Source organism: Hypanus sabinus, chromosome 28 (assembly GCF_030144855.1).
Source record: "Hypanus sabinus isolate sHypSab1 chromosome 28, sHypSab1.hap1, whole genome shotgun sequence".
Lineage (NCBI taxonomy): Eukaryota > Metazoa > Chordata > Chondrichthyes > Myliobatiformes > Dasyatidae > Hypanus > Hypanus sabinus.
The window spans coordinates 25,572,889-25,592,265 of record NC_082733.1 but is presented as its reverse complement, the minus strand read 5'-3'; the positions used below and the strand labels follow the sequence as shown (position 1 = coordinate 25,592,265).

The window sequence follows — 19,377 nt, the reverse complement described above, 5'->3', positions numbered from 1 at the left end:
TGCTTAATAAAATAAAAAATAAAGTTTAAAGTGATTCAATGCAACTGCAGATTCTGTGGATAGTGGAACATTTGCTTGGATCGTAAGTACCCCCGTAAGACAGTCCCACTTTCAGCTACCGAACCCCATGGCTGAGGAAGCCTGATCACCAATTGCCTCCACAACCAGTGTTGCTTGATGCTGACCGTGGGTAATGGTGAAAGGCTTTCTATTATTTAAAAAGCACCAAGTTTTACTCAGGGAAACTTCCGTCAAGAGTTATGGCCCCGTGGTAAGCTTACTGCTTCCTTTATAAGTAGTGTGCCGCAAACTACTCGTAGGCAGGAGAATGGGCGGCTCAGTAGCATAGTGGTTAGCACAACCACTTACAGGACAGGCAAGCCGGGTTCAATTCCCGTCCCTGCACGCAAGGAGTTTGAATGTTCTCCCTGTGACCGCATGGATACTGGGGTTGGTGGGTTACTTGGTCATTGTAAATTGTATCGCTGGGCTGCGTAGCTGAAAGGGCCTACTCCACACTGTATCTTAATAAATTAATTAATTATTACTGCACTGAGACTTCCCTGTGGATTTGCAATGTATTTAAAGCAGCAGACAGCCATCCATTCCAATAATATTTACTTGGAGATGAGACACAACTCTATCAACATCACAGCATTCAGTACCTCAGTGATCTCTGGGATGCCAGATTAAATGTTAAAAGGCTTTACAGAAGCATTGAAAGAACGGCAAGTAAATCAGGTATATTTAGTTGTAGGAATTTGCTAATCAACAGTTTTCATTTGATAAAGCATCTAAAATTGTTCAGGGACTCCATGTTTTGGTTTTAAGGTCAATACCAATGGGTTCAGTGTCACTACAAAGGTGCCATCACCGCAGTTATAATTATAAGCAGCCTGAACCTGGCATGAAGGGTAACCTATGATCAAGGACAAATTAGCTTGCCCTGGAAAAATGGCCACACTCTTCCTCAGAGACACAAATCCACAAGCTTAGCAACAAAACAAAGCCAGAAGTGCCCTGCATTGACCTGGGGCCTACACAATAAACATGCTGTTAGATACCTCACTGTGAAAAAGTAACTTTCTCACCGCTAACAAACTCTGAAGCAATTGTCTTTAACTTAAAGGTAAATAGGAGAAATCAATCCAAATTAGCCCTTGGCAGAAATGTTTTGCTACTTATAGAAAACAATTCAGAATGTGTGGTGCGAGTGAATGCAGTTGGAGAAGGCAAACAGGAAAATGCACAATAAATGGTTGTGGTGTTTACTAGCATTAGGGAACAACTGAGTCTTGGTTAGAATACCCATTGAACTCTGAAATTAGCAGGACCAGGTAGTGGTCCAGGTGACAACTGGTGTACTGGTGTACCTGCAGGACCCTTAAATGGTGTGGACACCTCCTCTTGTGGGAGAATCTAGAACTAGGGGAACACAGTTTAAAAAAGAGATTCCCTCATTCAAGACAGAAGATGAGGCAAACAGAAGACCATGCATCTCTGGCAATGGAAACAGAACCTTTAAATATTTTTACAGCACGATATGATAGATTTTTAATAAGGAATGGAATGAAAGTTTCCTGGGGATAGGCAGGAAGGTGGAGTTGTGATTGCAGACATCAGCAATGATCCCACTGAAAGGCAGAGCAAACATGAGGGAGGCAGAATGGACTAATCTTCATTTGCACATTACCCTGACCAAGGCATAGAATGAGAACAGGGAATTTGTGGCAGAATGAGTAAAACTATTGAGGACAATTCTGATTACCACACCACAGCAATTGCAGATGACTTCCAGTCAAGGCACCAGACCTGAGGAACGCTTGTTGTCAGGAGGGATTAGACTGGCTAAACTGTCAAAACAAGATGAAAGAGAGGAGATTAAAATTTGAGGAAAATCAGATTATGAAAGGCCCACTCAAGGACAAACTTATTTTGCTTGGCTGATGGAGAGAATAGAAGAGCGCTGAGGAAAGATTTTTGTTGCTCTACAAACAGAGTAGGGCTAGATAGGTTGGAGGAGGCAGAAACCTTCAACAGATTAAAAAAAAAGGCCTGACGTGCTACAAACAAGGGGGCAACAGGCAGTTAGCTATGAAGAGGGTTTAGATGATTGGTGCCATTTCAGTCTTTATTCATTATCAAGTAGATACAATATTAAAGAACAAGTACACATCCAGAACAATCTACAATTCCTTTGCAAGAATTTCTCTTCAATCTTCCGCAACGTAACTGCAAAAGGTTCAACAGCAAAAGACACTGTCATCCATGTGGGCTTGGTATGGAAACTGCTCCAAATAGTGACCGCAAGAAACTGCAGAGAGTGGTGGCCACTGCACAGTACATCATGAAAACCTGCCTCCCCCTCTACGGATTCTATCTATACTTCTCACTGCCTCAGTAAAGCAGCCAGCATAATCTACGACACCAGATACCCCATCAGACAGAAGATACAAAAACCCGAAAGCACATAACACCAGGCTCCAAACAGCTTCTACCCTTTAAAATGGTTCCCTAGTATGAAAAGATGGACTCTTAACCTCACGATCTACCTTGTTATGATCATGCACCTTATTGCCTACCTGCACTGCACTGTCCCTCTAGCATGATAGACTTTATTCTGTATTATTACTGTTTATTGTTAACCATGTTCAACCCCAGTCTACTGTATAATGATCTGTAAACATCTCTATGAACACCACACAAAACAAGCTCTTCACTGTATCTTGGTACGTATGACAGTAATAAAACAATTCCAATTTACAGCTATGAGCATCAAGAGTCATATAATCCTGCGAGATAATATGCACTGCTTGGTAATCAAAATTATCTTCTTGGATGATTAAGCAATGCACATTGAAAATGCAACTTACTTAAAAGTGACAAGCTAACTTGTAACTAAAGGAAGAAGTCAGCATTACTTTGTAAACGCAGAAATAACATATTCAGCCAAGGATATTGCTGCAAGGAAGCTGGATTCATATTGGATCTTTTCAGTGCGTCTGAAGCGCATCGTGTCCAACCGATTGCTGCTGCAATGAAAGTACCATAATACGGGCAAACCCAACGGACAACTTGCAGATTACAGCCCAGAGAAACAGAAGATGAGCCGCTGATCCCACAGAGTGACGTCGATTCAGGGAGGAGGTTGCCAGGACACCGGGAGAGAAATGTGTTAAGCGACGCCAATGGGATCATTTGCACCCTACCTGGCAGAGTGGGTTTCCAAAATACATAACTGGTAGCTTTTGATTCTCAATTGGAGAATCAAGTCTTCCCTGAACATTTTCCAAGCCAGTGGCTACAGTCACACAACGTGCTCAGACACTTCTCAATGGCTCAGAAAGGTAGCAAGCCCAGTCAAAGACCCAATCCACCTGGGTCATTTTCCCTTCTTCCACACCGTTGTTAGGCAGAAGATACAAAAGCCTGAAAATACACACCACCAGGCTCAAGAGCAGCTTCCATCCCACTTCTCAGCTTGGACAGATGTCTATATTGAAGATGATCGCTGGACTTCACACAAGTAGCCCTTGCATGTTGTTGTCCGCCCACGCTGCGCACTATATTCTGGATTCTGTGTTTTCTTTCTCCTTGTACCACCTCAAAGTAGCCATGTTCTGAAATGACCTGGACGATCGGCTTGCAAATCCAAGTTTTCCACTGGATCTCCGTACATGAGACAGTAATACACCAATACCAAACCAACCTCCGACTCATGGAATACGTCAGGCCCCAATATGCAAACGTGACTGCTTTTCTGACCAAAGGCAAAAATAAAACTTCCTTCAGAGTACAACACCCACTTCTAGCTTCTCAATTAGCCCCTTGTTTCTTCTCCATGTACCCCATCGACTGGTGAATATGTAAGCTCACTTTAGGAAGTAGGAAGCATGAAAAAATGGTGGAAGAGAGAAACTATAGATAGTGACTTTTTAACATAACTCAGTACAGCACACTATGGGCCCTTCCGTCTATGATAATTCTGCTGACTTGTATAAACCTACTCCACAACTAATCTAACCCTTCCCTCTTACACATCTTCATTTTTTCCTACACCTATGTACCCATCCAAGAGCCTTTTAAATGTCTGTTTTTCTGTGCATATCAGCTAAAACAATAGAACATTCACCGTACATACCTTCACATAAACACAATCCAGATCCATCCCTTGCAGCTCTCAGTAACTGACCAAGCATTGCACGGCATCGGTGCTTTCAGCCACTGTTCAGCAGCTCAAGTGCAGACAGCAGTATCCCCACAAATAACTTAGAGTATTCACTTGTGAAATGGTGAAGCAGACAAAAGCCCCACCCCATGATAAACAGACAGGAAATCGTGAAAAGTAACAGACCTAACGCTACTAGGTGAATGAAGTCTTTCATGCATTTATTTTTGCATAGCCTTGAGATAACATTCCCATCATCCCTTTCAGCACAAGAGGCAGACTGTTTGTAGAGAAGCGATTTATCCATCTTTGGGCCAATCTGACAACAATAAAAGGATTATATTCTGCAGAAAACAATCATTTTATGCTCTCTCGATAGTGCTTGGGACATGGCTCAAACCTCAAACTTGCATAATCCTTTCAGTGCCTCAATAAAAAGAAAGGGATGATTACACAAGCTGCTAAGCCTTGTAGCAGGCCACAGAACCCAGCCTGCCATTTACATCATTTCCCAGCAGATGGGCTCAGCTGCTACAGTGCATAAGTGACCCCGAAATAACAGTCAATTCCCCAAGAGTCGAAGTCTGCCCATTCCCCTCTTCCAGCTTCACAACAATTAAGCAATACATTTACTGCAAGTGCTCGACACATATTACCGTTTAATATTATCTTTTTAAAATGGTCATTTTCAATGCATTTCTGGTGCAGAAATTGTCTTGCCAGTTTACAGTGGAGAACTGGATCAATCAAGCTCCTGTGAATTAGAGACACACAGACCCTTAGAAAAAATTGTTCAAAGCACTATGCATGCCAATACAACTCTGTAACAGCATGACTGAAAAGGTCCGGTTAAGTAGGTTTGAAATAATTTTGCTTGAAGTCTCCAAACCACAAAATGGCCGGAATTAATTAAATCTCGCAAGATTTTATTTTACAGAAAAGGTTCCCGTCATAGGCTGATGATTTTATGTGTTTTTTTTAAAGTACCCAGCTAAACAATACAGGAAATTCAACTCTTACATTCTGAATACCCTGTACAGGTTTTAGCTTAAACCTTATTGGCTAAAAACCCATGGTTATTGATGCAATGGTGATCCAGCTGCAGTTGAACAATTAAACCCTCTCCTCAGTTACAAACAGCAAATTCAACTCTTACATTTTAATTACAGGCACGCATATTCTGTCCAGGTTTTAGTCCAAGTCTGATTGGCTAAAGTCTTATGGTTACTGATGCAGTGATGATCCAGCTGCAATGTGGGCCAAAAGGCCTGTATCGTGCTGTTATGTCCTATATTCTATTGATAGAAAAATGGCAGGATATGTAGGAGGGAAAGGTTAGACTGATCTTAGAGTGGCCTAAAAGGTCAGCACAGCACTGTGGGCCAAAGGGTCTGTTCTGTGTTGTAATGTTCTATTTGTCCAATTGTTACTTCCCCTCATTGGCAGGTACCACTCCATGACTACATTTAAGCTTGAAGAGTCAATGTTGGCCTCCGATGCATCATGTCTGACTGATGCTCATCCACAAACCCAGCTGACAAGACAGGCAGGCAGAGAACCTCAGCCAGCCAAAATCAATTCTCCATGTGCTTTCAGGTTTATGTCTTCGACAGCACATCATTACCGACTGCAGATTGGGAATTAGAATTACAGGCAGATTTCTTTCCCGTCCAGAGTCATTGCTTCTTATTTAGCTCCATTAATGGACATAACCAATATGGCAAATTTGTGACAGGGTAGCTAGATTTGCCTGCACTGGCCCAATCATCAACTTAGCAGACATTCTGAAGAAAAAGTCAACAGAGTTATCAACACAAAAGTAGACAATCTAAATTCACCTTTCTAGTAACTTTTGATAATCTTCCAAAGCTATGAACCAGAATGTTCTTTAGTTTAAAAATGTGCACAGCATATCTTGGAGTCGCAAAATGATTACAGTACAAAAGAAAGCAATTGGGCTCGTCAAATCTCTACCAGTCCTACATCTCCCTGCCCTGTGCCTTTCAAACTGCAATTTCTTTCCATTCAGATACTTAGCCAGATTAGTTGGATCTCCCTCTGTAACCCAGTGCAATCTGAATCCTGGTCACCTGTAGTTTAAACGGAAGCTCCTCAGTTCAGTTTTGGTTCTTTTGCCAAATACCTTCATACAGGTTCCTTGCTTCATCTCTCTAAACACTATGTATACCATTCTATCAGATCCACTTGCGACCTTCTCCTATCTAAGGAGAACAACTCAAATCATTCAGTCTTTGCAGCAAAGTACAGCACAGAAACAGGTCCTTTGGCCAATCTAGTCCATGCCAAACCCATTTAAACTGCCTTCTCCCATCAACCTGCACCGGGACCATAGCCTTCCATACCCCTAACATCCACGTCCCTATCCAAACTTCTCTTTAAAGTTGCAATCAAGCTCGTATGCACCACTCATGCTGGCAGCTTGTTGCACACTCTCATGACCCTCTGAGTGAAGAAGTTTCCCCTCATGTTCCCTGTAAATTTTTCACCTTTCACCCTTAACCCATGACCTCTGGTTGTAGTCCCAACCAAACCAGTGAAAAAGCCTGCTTGCATTTACCCTATTTATATTCCTCATAATTTTGTACACCTCTGTCAAATCTCCTTTCAATCTTCTATGTTCTAAGGAATACAGTCCAAACCTAGTCAATCTTTCCTTATAACTCAGGTCCTCAGACCCAGCAACATCCTTGTAAACACAAAGTACACTACACATGCTGTGGTCAAATCAAGACGTACAAAAAAGCTGGATGAACTCAGCAGGTCGGGCAGCATCCATTGAAAGAAGCAGTTGCCGTCCTGACGAAGGGTCTCGACCCGAAACGTTGACTGCTTCTTTCAACGGATGCTGCCCGACCTGCTGAGTTCATCCAGCTTTTTTGTACGTCTTGGACATCCTTGTAAATTTTCTCTGTACTATTTCAAACTCGTTTACATCTTTCCTGTGGGAAGGTTACCAAAACTGCAAACAATACTCCAAATTAGTACTCAACAATGTCCTATACAACTTCAAAATAACATCCCATCTCTTGTACTCATATATTGATTTACAAAGGCCAATGTGCCAAAAGCTTTCTTTACGATCCTATCTACTTTCAATGAATTATGGACCTGTATTCCCAGATCCCTTTGTTCTACCACACTCCTCAGTTCACTGTGTAAGACCTACCCTGGTTGGTCCTACCGAAGTGCAAAACCTCGCACTTGTCTTCATTTAATCCCATCTGCCATTTTTTCAGCCCATTCAGCTGATGCAGATCTCTCTGCAAGCCTTGACAGCCTTCCTCTCTGTCCACTACACCCCCAGTCTTGGTGTTCCCTGCAAATATGCTGATCCAGTTAACCGCGTTATCATCAGATCATTGATAAAGATGACAAACAACGACGGAACGGACACTGCACTGTTTCCTGCCACATACCACTAGCCACTACCACTCTCTGGCTTCTGCCACAAAGCCAATGTCTAACCCATCCTGAATGCTGAACACCTGAACCTTCTTGACCAACCTCCCATGCAGGACCTTGTCAAATGCCTTGCTGAAGTCCAAGTAGACAACATCCATTGCCTTGTCATCATCCACTTTCCTGGTAACTTCCTCGAAAAACTCTACAAGATGTGTCACACATGACCTACCATGCACAAAGCCACGCTGACTATCCTTAATCAGTCCAGATCTATCGAAGCTCTTGTCTATCCAGTCCTTAAGTACTTATATAATTATCCCTGGCTTGCTTTCATAAATCTCTTCTGCATCCTCTCCAATCCTCACACCTTTTATAAAGTGTGGAACCCAAACTGGGACATGATATTCTTCTATTTATAAATCCCAGATTCCTGTGTGCTTTAAGCTGATTATTCAACCTCCACTGCCACTTTCAATCATGTACAAATATTCTGAGATCTCCTGTTTCCTGTTTTAGAACTGCACTCTCCAATACATACCGCTTCTTTTCCCTCTTAACTAAACTATAAAGCTTTACATTTCTCAGGAGTAAATTTTATTTCTCACGCATTCCACCAGCTAAATCATATCTCACTGAAACCTTTTACTAACCTCTTCACAATTCCTCACGTCTCCAAGTTTTATGTCATTTGCAAATTTGGCAATTTTGCCTATACACCCAGGGCCACATGCCTTTCAATGTTCAGTTCTAATGCTTGAAATCAAACATGCTGTCTGTAATGAGTTTATATGTTCTCCCTGTGACTGTGTTGGTTACCTCCGGGTGCTACAATTTCCTTCCACAGTCCAAAGACATACTAGTTGACAGATTAATTGGTCATTGCAAATTGTTCTGTGATTGAGCTAGGGTTAAATTGTGGGTTGCTGGGAGACGCACCTCGAAGGCCCAGAGGAGCCCACTTCTGCGCTGTATCTCAATAAATAAACATATATAAATAAATAGATAGATAGATAACTAGGTAAAGAGATAGATAAATAAAATAACTAGCAATACACACAAAGAAGGGTCTCGGGCCAAAATGTCAACTGTTTACTCTTTTCCATAGTTGCTGCCTGGTCTGCTGAATTCCTTCAGCATTTTGTGTGTGTTGCTTTGACATCCAGCATCTGCAGAGTTCCTCTTGTTAATAAAATAACTAAATTATTCATGAATATCCACAGCTTAGCTAAATTGTTTTATCCCAAATACAAATCTGGGAATCACCAAAGTAAGAAACTTAGACAGCAAGTTTATTATAATAATATTATAACAGTATGCCAAAAGGGTTAACATTTCTGCCAATGAATTAGTGTATAAATATAGTTAATGAAGAAGTTAGAGCATAGAGATAAGGGCATTAGAATTGGGTCATGAACTAATAACTTTTCAGCATCTTCATTCAGTAGAGCAAGTCTGGGTGCTTGAAAAGGACATGAATGAATTACTGATAACTTACCAGAGAAGTTACTAATAACATCTTTGACATAAATGGATTGAATATCATGTTTTAAGATACAAAATAATTTCACTCAACTTCACTTCACTTGCCTCATCAGTGAAATGTTGCCACAACCAATGGACCCACTTCATCGCATGTTCTTGATATTTACTATTTGTAAATACAGTAATTATTGTTTTTTGTTATTGTTATTGTTATTATTGTGATTATTGTTTCTTCTTTTAGAATTTAGACAGTTTGTTGTCTTTTGCACTCTAGTTGGGTAGTCATCAATTCCATTATGGTTATTATTCTGTAGACTTACTGAGTATGTCCACAAGAAAATGAATCTTAGGGCTGTATATATGGTGACATATATGTTCTCTGATAATAAATTTACTTTAAACTTTGAGAATGGTAAATAAAAATCTGAAAGGCAAAATCCAGAAACCACAAAATTAATGCAAAATTTTACCAGATCCTTGGGTTTCTAGCTGCTGTACTTCAACATGCAGAAAGTATATATGTAAATTTAGAATTCTGCCCTGATACTAAAAACAATATTACCACAAAGATATTTCGATGTAATAAAATTCTGGAAGACCAAGCAGATGATGTTGCAATATGAATGGCTGATTAGGTATTTGCAAGAATCAACCTCAAACTCACTTTCTAATAGAAACAAAAGACTAGTAACAGGACTTTGTTTCAAACAAGAAGAATTATGACTCTCATTCACTGTTGACTTCATTTTGTCAGAAAGTCTGTTATCTCTCTTAAATCACCAAAATACAGCCTGGCAGTTATATACACGCTCCAGCACAGCAGACATAAAAAAAGCTCAAGATCAGTCACAGGGAAAGTCCCAGTCACACTCTCCCCATTATCAGTCTTCCTAAATGTGCTGACGTTTGTGGGCACCACAGTAGCGCAGCAGTTAGCTTGATGCTATTACAGATCAGGGTGTCAGAGCTCAATTCCAGTGTCAGAATTCAATTCCAGAGTCACCCGCACAGTCTGTATGTCCTCCTTGTGAAATGCACGGGTTTTCTCCAAGTGCTCCAGTTTCCTACCACAGTTCAAAGACGTATCGGTTATTAGGTTAATTGGTCATTGCAATTATCTCATGATTAGGCTAGGATTAAATCAGGGGTTGGTGGATGGCACAGATTGAAAGCCGGAAGGGCCTATTCTGCGTAGTTTCACTAAGTAAATAAATAAACAGATTGAGGCCTATATTACTTTAGCCCTTGTTTCTTCCACTAAGTCTTGCTTGTCAGAGCAAATTTAAGGTGAAAAGTAAATGAGCACCAAGAACACAACATTAGACTGAGAAGTTTATAGTGCATCACATTCCCTCTTGGAAGATCAGGCATTAAATAGGCTGAATTACTGGCTAGGATCTTCACTTATATAACAAAACATTCCGACACTAATCATTTTAATACTTTCTGATACCAACCATTTGTACTTTCATGGAAAGTGGTCAAAATTGTGAAAGAGATTCCTTTTTTAAAAAAAGGAAATTCCATCTGCCTCAAAAAAAAAGAATGTGCAACTTGAAATGTTTGGATGCCATAATTCAGGGATGCTACGAGTTCTAAACTACAAAAAAAATCCTTAAGGGAAAAGCTGCAGCATTGTACAGGATCAGGGCAACAGATGACACAAATTAAAGACATTTATTGATTTAACTGAATTTTACTCAAACCAAGTTTAAGAGCTAGATGTTCAAAGTGGATCACGTCTGACAAGCTAACTCCCCATTGTTGGGAGTAACCATAAACTCACCGAGTTAGCTTCAGAAGGCTCAACCAGCTCAGGAATTAGGAAACTCCAGGAATCAAAACAATCTTTGATTATGTAAATTGCTGCGACAGAGTCAATAGGTGTTTAAACTCTCTGCATCTGCCCCATGCCATTCTGGTGCTTATAATGTAATTTAATGATGGCATTAACTCAGTTGGAAAAATAATACATGATCCATTTGGACAGCAGCACTGCAAGGCCGTGCTCAAAATTTTAATTCTGTACCTGCAAGGGCCATAAAATAAAAACACGAGCCCTTTTTCACAAGATCTCAGCACATTAATCCAGTGAGTAAGTTCACCATCTCAAACAGCTCTGAGCCAAGTTTCCTGTTGATAACAGGAACGATGGGCAGGACTGCACCAGGGCAGCGGCAGAAAATGGATCAGATTTTATCTTTACTGTCCAAACATCCTGAAAGTACAGATATAAATTACACAATTAGAGAGACCAATCAAAACAGAACATGTTGCAAATAATACTTGGCAGCTCAGAGACCCTCAGTAAAGAGAGGAACAGAGTTAACATCTCTGCTTGGTGATCTCTCTCAAGTACTGATGAAAAAGGTCATTGACGTGAAATGTTAATTCTGTCATTGATGTGAAACGTTAGTTCCCTCCCTGGGGCTGGTGCCTGACTTGTTGAGTGTTTCCAGAAAAGTGCTAGAGGAACTCAGATAGTCAGACAGCATCGAAGGAGGAAAATGGAGAGTCAATGTTCGGGATGAGATCCTTCATCTGGACTGCTGGAGTGCTTCCAGCACTTAGTTTTCATTTGAAAGAAGTAATTTGCTGTTAAATTAGCCACGATGCCATGCAGCAGTATTGCCTGCCAACACATCACTAACCTTCATTCATTAAAACCATCAGCACAATAAATGGACTCCTACAGATAAATAAACTTGCAACAAAAAGCCTTTGCACCCTATAAGCTTTGCCTCTTATTTCTTAGTTTGGTTGCTGCCTTATCTACTGACTTAAAGTTCAGCAAGAACTCTGCAATTTCTACTACACTTAAAACATTGGCCATACATTCAAATAACATTTTTATTACCTGAATAAGGCATAATTTACAAGTAATAGATATGCAAATCAAGGAACATTATCAATGAAGTCCTACTGATAAGTATCTACCCCACAATGATTTTATTTTTAAGAAATACTAGAATTAGGCAAACCATTGAGCATGCTGCACCATTCATCAAGATCATTTTCCTGCATTAACTCCATATACCTTGATTCCCTTTATAGCCAGGAAGCTATTGATCTCTATTTCAAGTGAATGCTCATATCCAGTCATAGAGGGTTCTAAAGATTCACCAATTTGTCCATGAAGAAAAATTCCCTTCATACTAGTCGTAAACATTCTCACCCTTATATTGAGACTGAGACCTCAATGATGCCATCAGGTCGAAGATACAAGAGCCCTAGGATTCACACCACCCCTCAACCATCAGGCTCTTGAACAAAAGGGGATAATTACACTCACTTGCCCCATAATTGAAATGTTCTTATAACCAATTATCTTACTTTAAGGACTCTTTATTTCCTTTCTCATGTTCTCATTATTTTTGCTATTTATTTATATTTACATTTGTACAGTCTTCTGCATTCTAGTTGATCTTTCATTGATCCTGTTACAGTTACTAGTTACTATAGCATATGGTGAGATATATGTATTTTGATAATAAAATTTACTTCGAACTTTGAGATCCCTGGTTTTAGCTCCTCAGCCAAAAGAAACGCCCTCCCTGCATATCTCGATATTCTGTAAACTGCACTGCCATTCTTCTAGATTCAACAGAATACAGACAAAGACTTCTCAATTTCTCGATAGCAAACTCGCCATTGAGGAATAAGGTTGGTGAATCTTGGCTGATTTCCTTCCAACACAAGAATCTCATTTAATAGACTACAAGACATAGGAGCAGAATTAGGCTATTCAGCCCAGATTCTGCTCCACCATTCCATCGTGGCTGATTTATTATCCCTATCAAAACACATTCTCCTGCCTTTTCACCGTAACCTTTCATACCCTCACTAATCAAGAACCTATCAACCTCCACTTTCAATATACCCAATGAATTGGCCTACGTAGCTGTCTGTGGCAATTAATTCTCTGGCTCAAGAAATTCCTTGTCATCTCTGTTCTGAAGGGAAATCTTCTATTTTCTATTCTGAGGCTGTGCCTTCTGGTCCTAGATTCCTTAATTTCTGGGTAAGGAGAACAAAACTCCACATACCATTCCAACTGAAGTCTCATCGAGGCCTATGTAATCACAGTAAAACATTTTTTCTGTAATCAAATCCCCTCAGAACAAGAGGCAACATTCCACTTACCATCCTATTTGCCTTCTGCACTCATTATACCATTCACTACATTACGAGGAGGCTGAAGTGAGCCTGCGGTCTGTGCACGCCAATCTCACGCCCTTCTACTGGTACATAGTGAAGAGCACCTTAACATGCTGCATCACTGTGTGGTACAGAAACTGCTTTGTGGCAGACAGGAAGTCTGGGTAATACAGTTAAAACTGCTCAACGCATCACCGGAACCAACCAACCTGCCATCAAGGGACAGATATACAGCAAGGTTCCAGGAAAAAGCCAGCAGTACCATGAAGGATTCCACTCCCAACAGTAAAAATAGCATCCACGATAGGACAATTAGACTCAAAAACAGTTACTTTCCTCAAGCCATCGGGCTGACCAAAACCTCCAACCATTAACCCCTCTTTTCTTCATGCCTATTGTGTTTTTTTAATGCTGCATCATATGCGGAGTAACAATTATTTCATTCTCCTTTGCGCTGAAGAATGACAACATACAATCTAGAATCTTAGATCTTGAGGTTTTTCCCACATACTGAATTCCATCCGTCACTTTCTTGCCCACTCACTTAGCTGGTAGCAACCGGCCAAGCTGAGAAAGAGCCATTTTCTCCTACTCTGCCTGCCAGCCAGCTCTCATTATACTATCCACAATCCGTGTGCTCTGACTTTGTTAGCCAATCTGCTGTTTGGGATCTTATCGAAATCTTTCTAAAGATCTAAACATCTTCTCTCTTCTATTAGTCACATGCTCAAAGAACTCCAATAAATTACTCAAAGACGATTCCTTTCGTAAATCCAGGCAGATGGTGCTCAAACGATTATTGCTTTCCTAATGTTCTGTAACTACATCCTTCATTACATCTTCAAGGAGCAGTGCCTCAAAAAGGCAGAGTCCATCACCGAGGGCCCCCATCACCCAGGTCAAGCCTTGTTCTCATAGCTACCACCAGGAAAGAGATACAGAAGCCTGAAGACACACACTCAAAGGTTCAGGAATAGCTTCTTCCCCTCTGCCATCCAATTTCTAAACAGATATTGAACTCAGGAACACTACCTCGCCATCTCCAACGGGATCCCACCACCAAGCACATCTTTCCCTCCCCCTGGCTTTACGTTTTCCACAGGAATTGCTCCCCATGTGACTCCCTTGTCCATTCGGCCCTCCTGGCACTTATCCTTGCAAGCAGAACAAGTGCTTCACCTGTCCCTACACCTCCTCCCTCACTACCATTCAGGGCCGCAAACAGTCCTTCCAGGTGAGGCGACACTTCACCTGAGAGTCTGTTGGGGTCAGCTACTGTATCCAGTGCTCCCAGTGTGGCCTCCTGTATATTGGTGAGACCCAACGTAGACTGGGAGACCACCTCGCCAAGCACCTACATTTCATCCACCAGAAAAAGCGGGATCTCCCAGTGGCCACCCATTTTAAATCCACTTCCCATTTCGACATGTGCATGGCCTCCTCTACTATCACAATGGGGCCTCACTTGGGTTGGATAAGCAACACCCTTGTATTCCATCTGCTTATCCTCCAACCTGATGACATGAACACTGATTTCTTGAACTTCCAGTAATGCTCCCCCCACTTCACCACTCCCCATTCCCATTTCCCTTACCTGCCCATCACCTCCCCCTGGTGCCCCTCCTCCTTTTCTTTCTTCCATGGCCGTCTGTCCTCTCCCATCACGTTCCCCCTTCTCCAGCCCTGTATCTCTTTCACCAATCAACTTCCCGGCTCTTTACTTCTCCCCTCCCAGTTTCACCCATCACCTTGTGTTTCTCCCTCCCCTACCACCACCTTCTGACTCTGACTCCTCCTTTCTCCTTTAGCCCTGATGAAAGCTCTCAGTCTATGACTGTTGTCCATGGATGCTGCCTGACCTGCTGAGCTCCTCCAGCGCTCTGTGTGTGTTGCTTTGATTTCCAGCATCTGCAGATTTCACCTGTTTATGAGTCAACACTACCTCACCACTTCGTTATTTCTTTTTTTTTGCTCTACTAATTTAATTTACATATATATTATATACATAAACACACACACACACTGTAGTAATTCACAGTTTTTTCTCTACTATTATATATTGCAATGTACCTCTGCTGAAAAGTTAACAAATTTTACTACATATGCTGGTGTTATTTAACCTGATTCTGATTCATTATGGAATCCAGTACCTGTTGCTGTTAGGCTAGAGGTCACCAATTCCTGTTTTCGCTCTCCCTCCGTAATAATGCTGTCACATTCACAACCCTCCATTCCGCAGGAACAGTTCCACAACGTACAGAACTCTAAAAGCCGATGACCAGTGCAAGCAAGGAATCTCATTGCACTCTGATGACAGAAAACTAATCTGAACCTGAATCACACAAAATGCTGGAGGAACTCAGCAGGTCATTTGGCATCTATGGAAATGAATAAACAACTGGCGTTTCAGGCCGAGGCCCTTTCTTGGGACAGGAAAGGAAGAGGGAAGATGGCCGAATAGTTGAGATAACCGCGGGAATTGGTAGATCGGTAAAATCGGTAAAAAGTGTCAGTAGACAGTTTGGAGATCGAGAAAGGGGAGGGAGACGTCTGAAATGGACCAAGTGAATTTAAGGGCAGGATTAAAGTTGGAGGCAAAGTTGATGAAATTAATGAGCTCAGCATCAATGCAGTTGCCAATATAGCACACAAAGAGTTGGGAAGCATTACCAGTGAAGGCTTGGTACATGGACTGTTCTACTTAGCCAACAAAATAGCAGGCAGAGCTGGGGCCAAACGCATTCCCATAATTCCCTTGAGTCTGGAGAAAGTGGGAGGAGCAGAAGGAGAAGTTATTGAAGATGTGGTCCATTTCTGGGAGATGGAGGACAGATTTTGCAGGAGCAGGCAGAGTCCATGGGCCTACCCAGGCAGTCCGGATTGTGGATCTTAGATATGAGGTAGAAATGAGCAGTGTGAGGTAAGGAAACTATGAATTTGGTGGCAGTGGATAGAGTTCTCAGGAGTTGATGAGGTTAGGGATGGTGTCGGAGGCAATTTTCTAATGGCCTGGAGTGGGATCATTTTCAATGGAGGTGCCTCACAGCTGTCGCCTGGCCTCAGAAAGGTAGAAGTCAGCCTGCCACACTACAGCACAGCCTCTTTGTCTGCAGGCTTCATGGTAAGGTTTGGGCTGCTCCTGAGAGAGTGGAGGGCAGTGTTCAGTGGTGGTACCTTCCCTGAGTACCCCAACCCTCCCCCTAATCCGTGCTGAGTCTTCACCATTCCATCTGATGCAGAACATTCTGTCCTCAGAAAGAGCCTTAATAACTTTTGTCCCCCTTCAACCACACCTCGGTGAGTCTGTGCCCACTATGATATCGACGTAAAATTGTAGGATTACTTGGTGAAACACCTCCACTCTAATTTCCTGGTGGCCAACCATTTTAATTCCTATCCCCATTCCAACATGTTGGTCAATGGTTTCCTCTTTCACTCTCAGGATAAAGGAGCAGCACCTTATATTCTGTCTAGTTAGTCTCCAAACTGACAGCATACACAGCAATTTTTTACTTCTGATATAAAAAAATTCTCTGGCGTCTTACCTCTTCTCCTCAACTGCCTATCACATCCCACCCACCTCCGGTGCCCCTCCTTCTTCTCTTTCTCCCACGGTCCACTCTCCTCTCCATTAGATTCCTTCCTCTCCAGCCCTTCGCCTTTCCCACCCACCTGGTTTCACCTATCAACTTCGATCTCACCCTCCTTCCCCTCCCCGCACCTTTTTATTGTGGTATCTCCCCCTTACTTCCCAGTCCTGATGAAAGGTCTTGGCCCGAAATATGGACTGTTTATTCATTTCCATAGATGCTGCCTGACCTGCTGAGTTCCTCCAGTATTTTGTGCGTGCGGGTTGCTCTGGATTTCCCACATGTACAAACACATTTCCCACATGTTTCTGAGCCTGAATCGAGGCTTCTGCGATCAGAGTCAATTCTTGGCCACTGATCATCAAATACTTGGGTCTTAACAGACCTACCAGCTTCCCCAGCAACATCCTGTTCATAATTCTAATTTCACTCACTTCTTCATTCTTGCTAGATCCTTGCTTTTCTGGTAATTGAGGCAGGCCTTTCACATTTCTTAACATGAACATGTTTCATTCCCTTGCCGTTACCTCACTCCCATCTCTCTCCAAGCAACCTGCTGTCCTCAGTATTTTGCTTTTCTCACATGCCAACATTCTTGCAGTCAATTTCTGTATTTCTCATACCATTACCTTCTCCTTTATCAATTCCAAATCCTTTTTTTGGAACAAAATACTAAAATTTCTGTGGTTTCTTACATCCGTTTTAGAACTTCTCAATGTTTAACAGCCAATGAAGAGTTTTGAAAAAGGCAGAGACTTGTAATGGAGAGGGTTTCACCGATGGGAATCAATGACGCTGACCTGACCACCTACAAGTCGCATTACCCTTGTTTATTGAATACTAATATTCGTGAGCTCCACACACCAAAGAACCTCTTGAATGCATTGCTGATATTAAACACAAAGAAAGGTCATTGTCCCTTAGCGTTGACTGCCTCTCTTTTCTCTCTACAAATGATGCCCAAGTGTTTCCAGTATTTTCCATTTCTAATCCAGTTCTCCCGATTTTCTAATTTCCTTTTCGTTGAAACACAGCCAGTGTATTGAAAGGGATCCAGCAATATATCAGCCGATCAACAATCAGATTAAGAAACATTTAAAAGAATTTAAACGGGAGATGCGGTCAGAGTGGAATTTGCATTAACAACGTTCCTGCGAGCTTGACCGAAACCAGACCCTCCTAGCTGAATCAGCAGAGAGCCTTGTAGCCGGGCTGCTGTTTCAAAACGGCCCGGCAAGCGGCTGAGCACTGGCTTTCAACGGGATGTAATTGAGCGAGCTTCCTTTTCGGGTTGACATCTGTGAGGTTGGTGGGTGGCCTCAGGACTGAACGGCCCTGTTTTCGTTTTTGGAGGCGGCGGGGACGAGGGCGGCTGCATGCACAGGGCGCAGTAAATCACACCAGACTCCCCCCTTTCCCTCGATTTCACCGCAGCCGGAGCCGCTCTCCATCGCCCACTGAACGCGAGAGCACTCATCTAAATCAGGCTGCTGCAGTGACACGCAGAGGAAGCGACATCCTCCAACCATTGTTCTCTCGCCTTGCGCGGCACATTCCGGCCCCCCATCACCCGTGTTCCGCATCAGAGCCGCAGTCACACGACCAGAAACATTCGTCGCCCACCGAGGTATTCCGGAGGGGGCCGGGGTCTCGTTCCCGGCAAATACCTCAATGCCCTTACCTTGGTAAAGAGCTCGGATGCTGCCATTCTCCCGCGGTGCGTCTCCGCCGCTCCACTGCCTTCCCCCGGAAGCCCCGAAAAACCAGGCAGGGAAAGGGGTCGTCGGCTGCAACACGGCGGCTTTTGCCTGGGAAATAAACGGCGCTCCGAATGTCAGCCCGAGGTACCAATCTCCATGTTACCTGTGTCAGTACTCTGCTACCCGCCTGTGCATTCTGGGTATAAGGGAGACAGGCATGGAGATGCTTTCGAGCACAAACCTATAAAAAAATCTGTGCTCCGTGTGCCTTCCGCCGGGAACTGGCTGGTGAGAGAGCGCCACCGCAAGGAACACCAGCTCCCACACTACGGGTGCGCTCCGGGGTGCGAGTCCGTGTAAAACATTACATTCTCTTTCTTGTCGGTGAGCGGCAGAGAGAGGAAAACTCTGCATTTAATTTGACCGCGGCTTAAATGGTTATAATGATAATTCCCGCTCTTCCCACTTCACCTACCACATTATAATCATATGGTTGAAATTTTGACCTGTTTGAAATTTGACTGGTGACTATAATTGGTTAATCTGACGTATGTCTTGCACGCGTACAACTTGTAAAACATACAAAAGAGGGAGAATGTTTAGTAGAAGTTGTGCTTTATCATAATTTGGCTTCTGGTTTTCCTATATTTTATTAATTGAGGTCTGATTTTCTTTATCACCCGGGAAATAATAATTCAAGTCAAGTCAAGTCAGCTCACTTTTTATTGTAATTTCGACCAGAACTGCTGGTACAGTACACAGTAAAAACGAGACAGCGTTTTTCAGGACCATGGTGCTACATGAAACAGTACAAAAACTACACTGAACTACGTGAAAACACCACAAAAAAAAACAC

General features: G+C 42.4%; 1 protein-coding gene across 4 annotated transcripts in view; it reads right to left on the bottom strand.

Annotated features, from left to right (window-relative positions):
- The window catches only part of myo5aa (myosin VAa), a 245,195-nt gene extending 226,419 nt beyond the window's left edge, over nt 1-18,776 (bottom strand). For 3 of the 4 annotated variants that reach the window (XM_059952769.1, XM_059952770.1, XM_059952771.1), the window contains exon 1: nt 18,503-18,776. In XM_059952769.1, coding sequence (XP_059808752.1) covers nt 18,503-18,529 — 27 coding nt within the window. In that variant the 5' untranslated portion in view covers nt 18,530-18,776. The remainder of the gene's footprint in view (nt 1-18,502) is intronic. The other variant, XM_059952772.1, reaches the window with a different exon arrangement.
- Nucleotides 18,777-19,377: the final 601 nt, after the last annotated feature.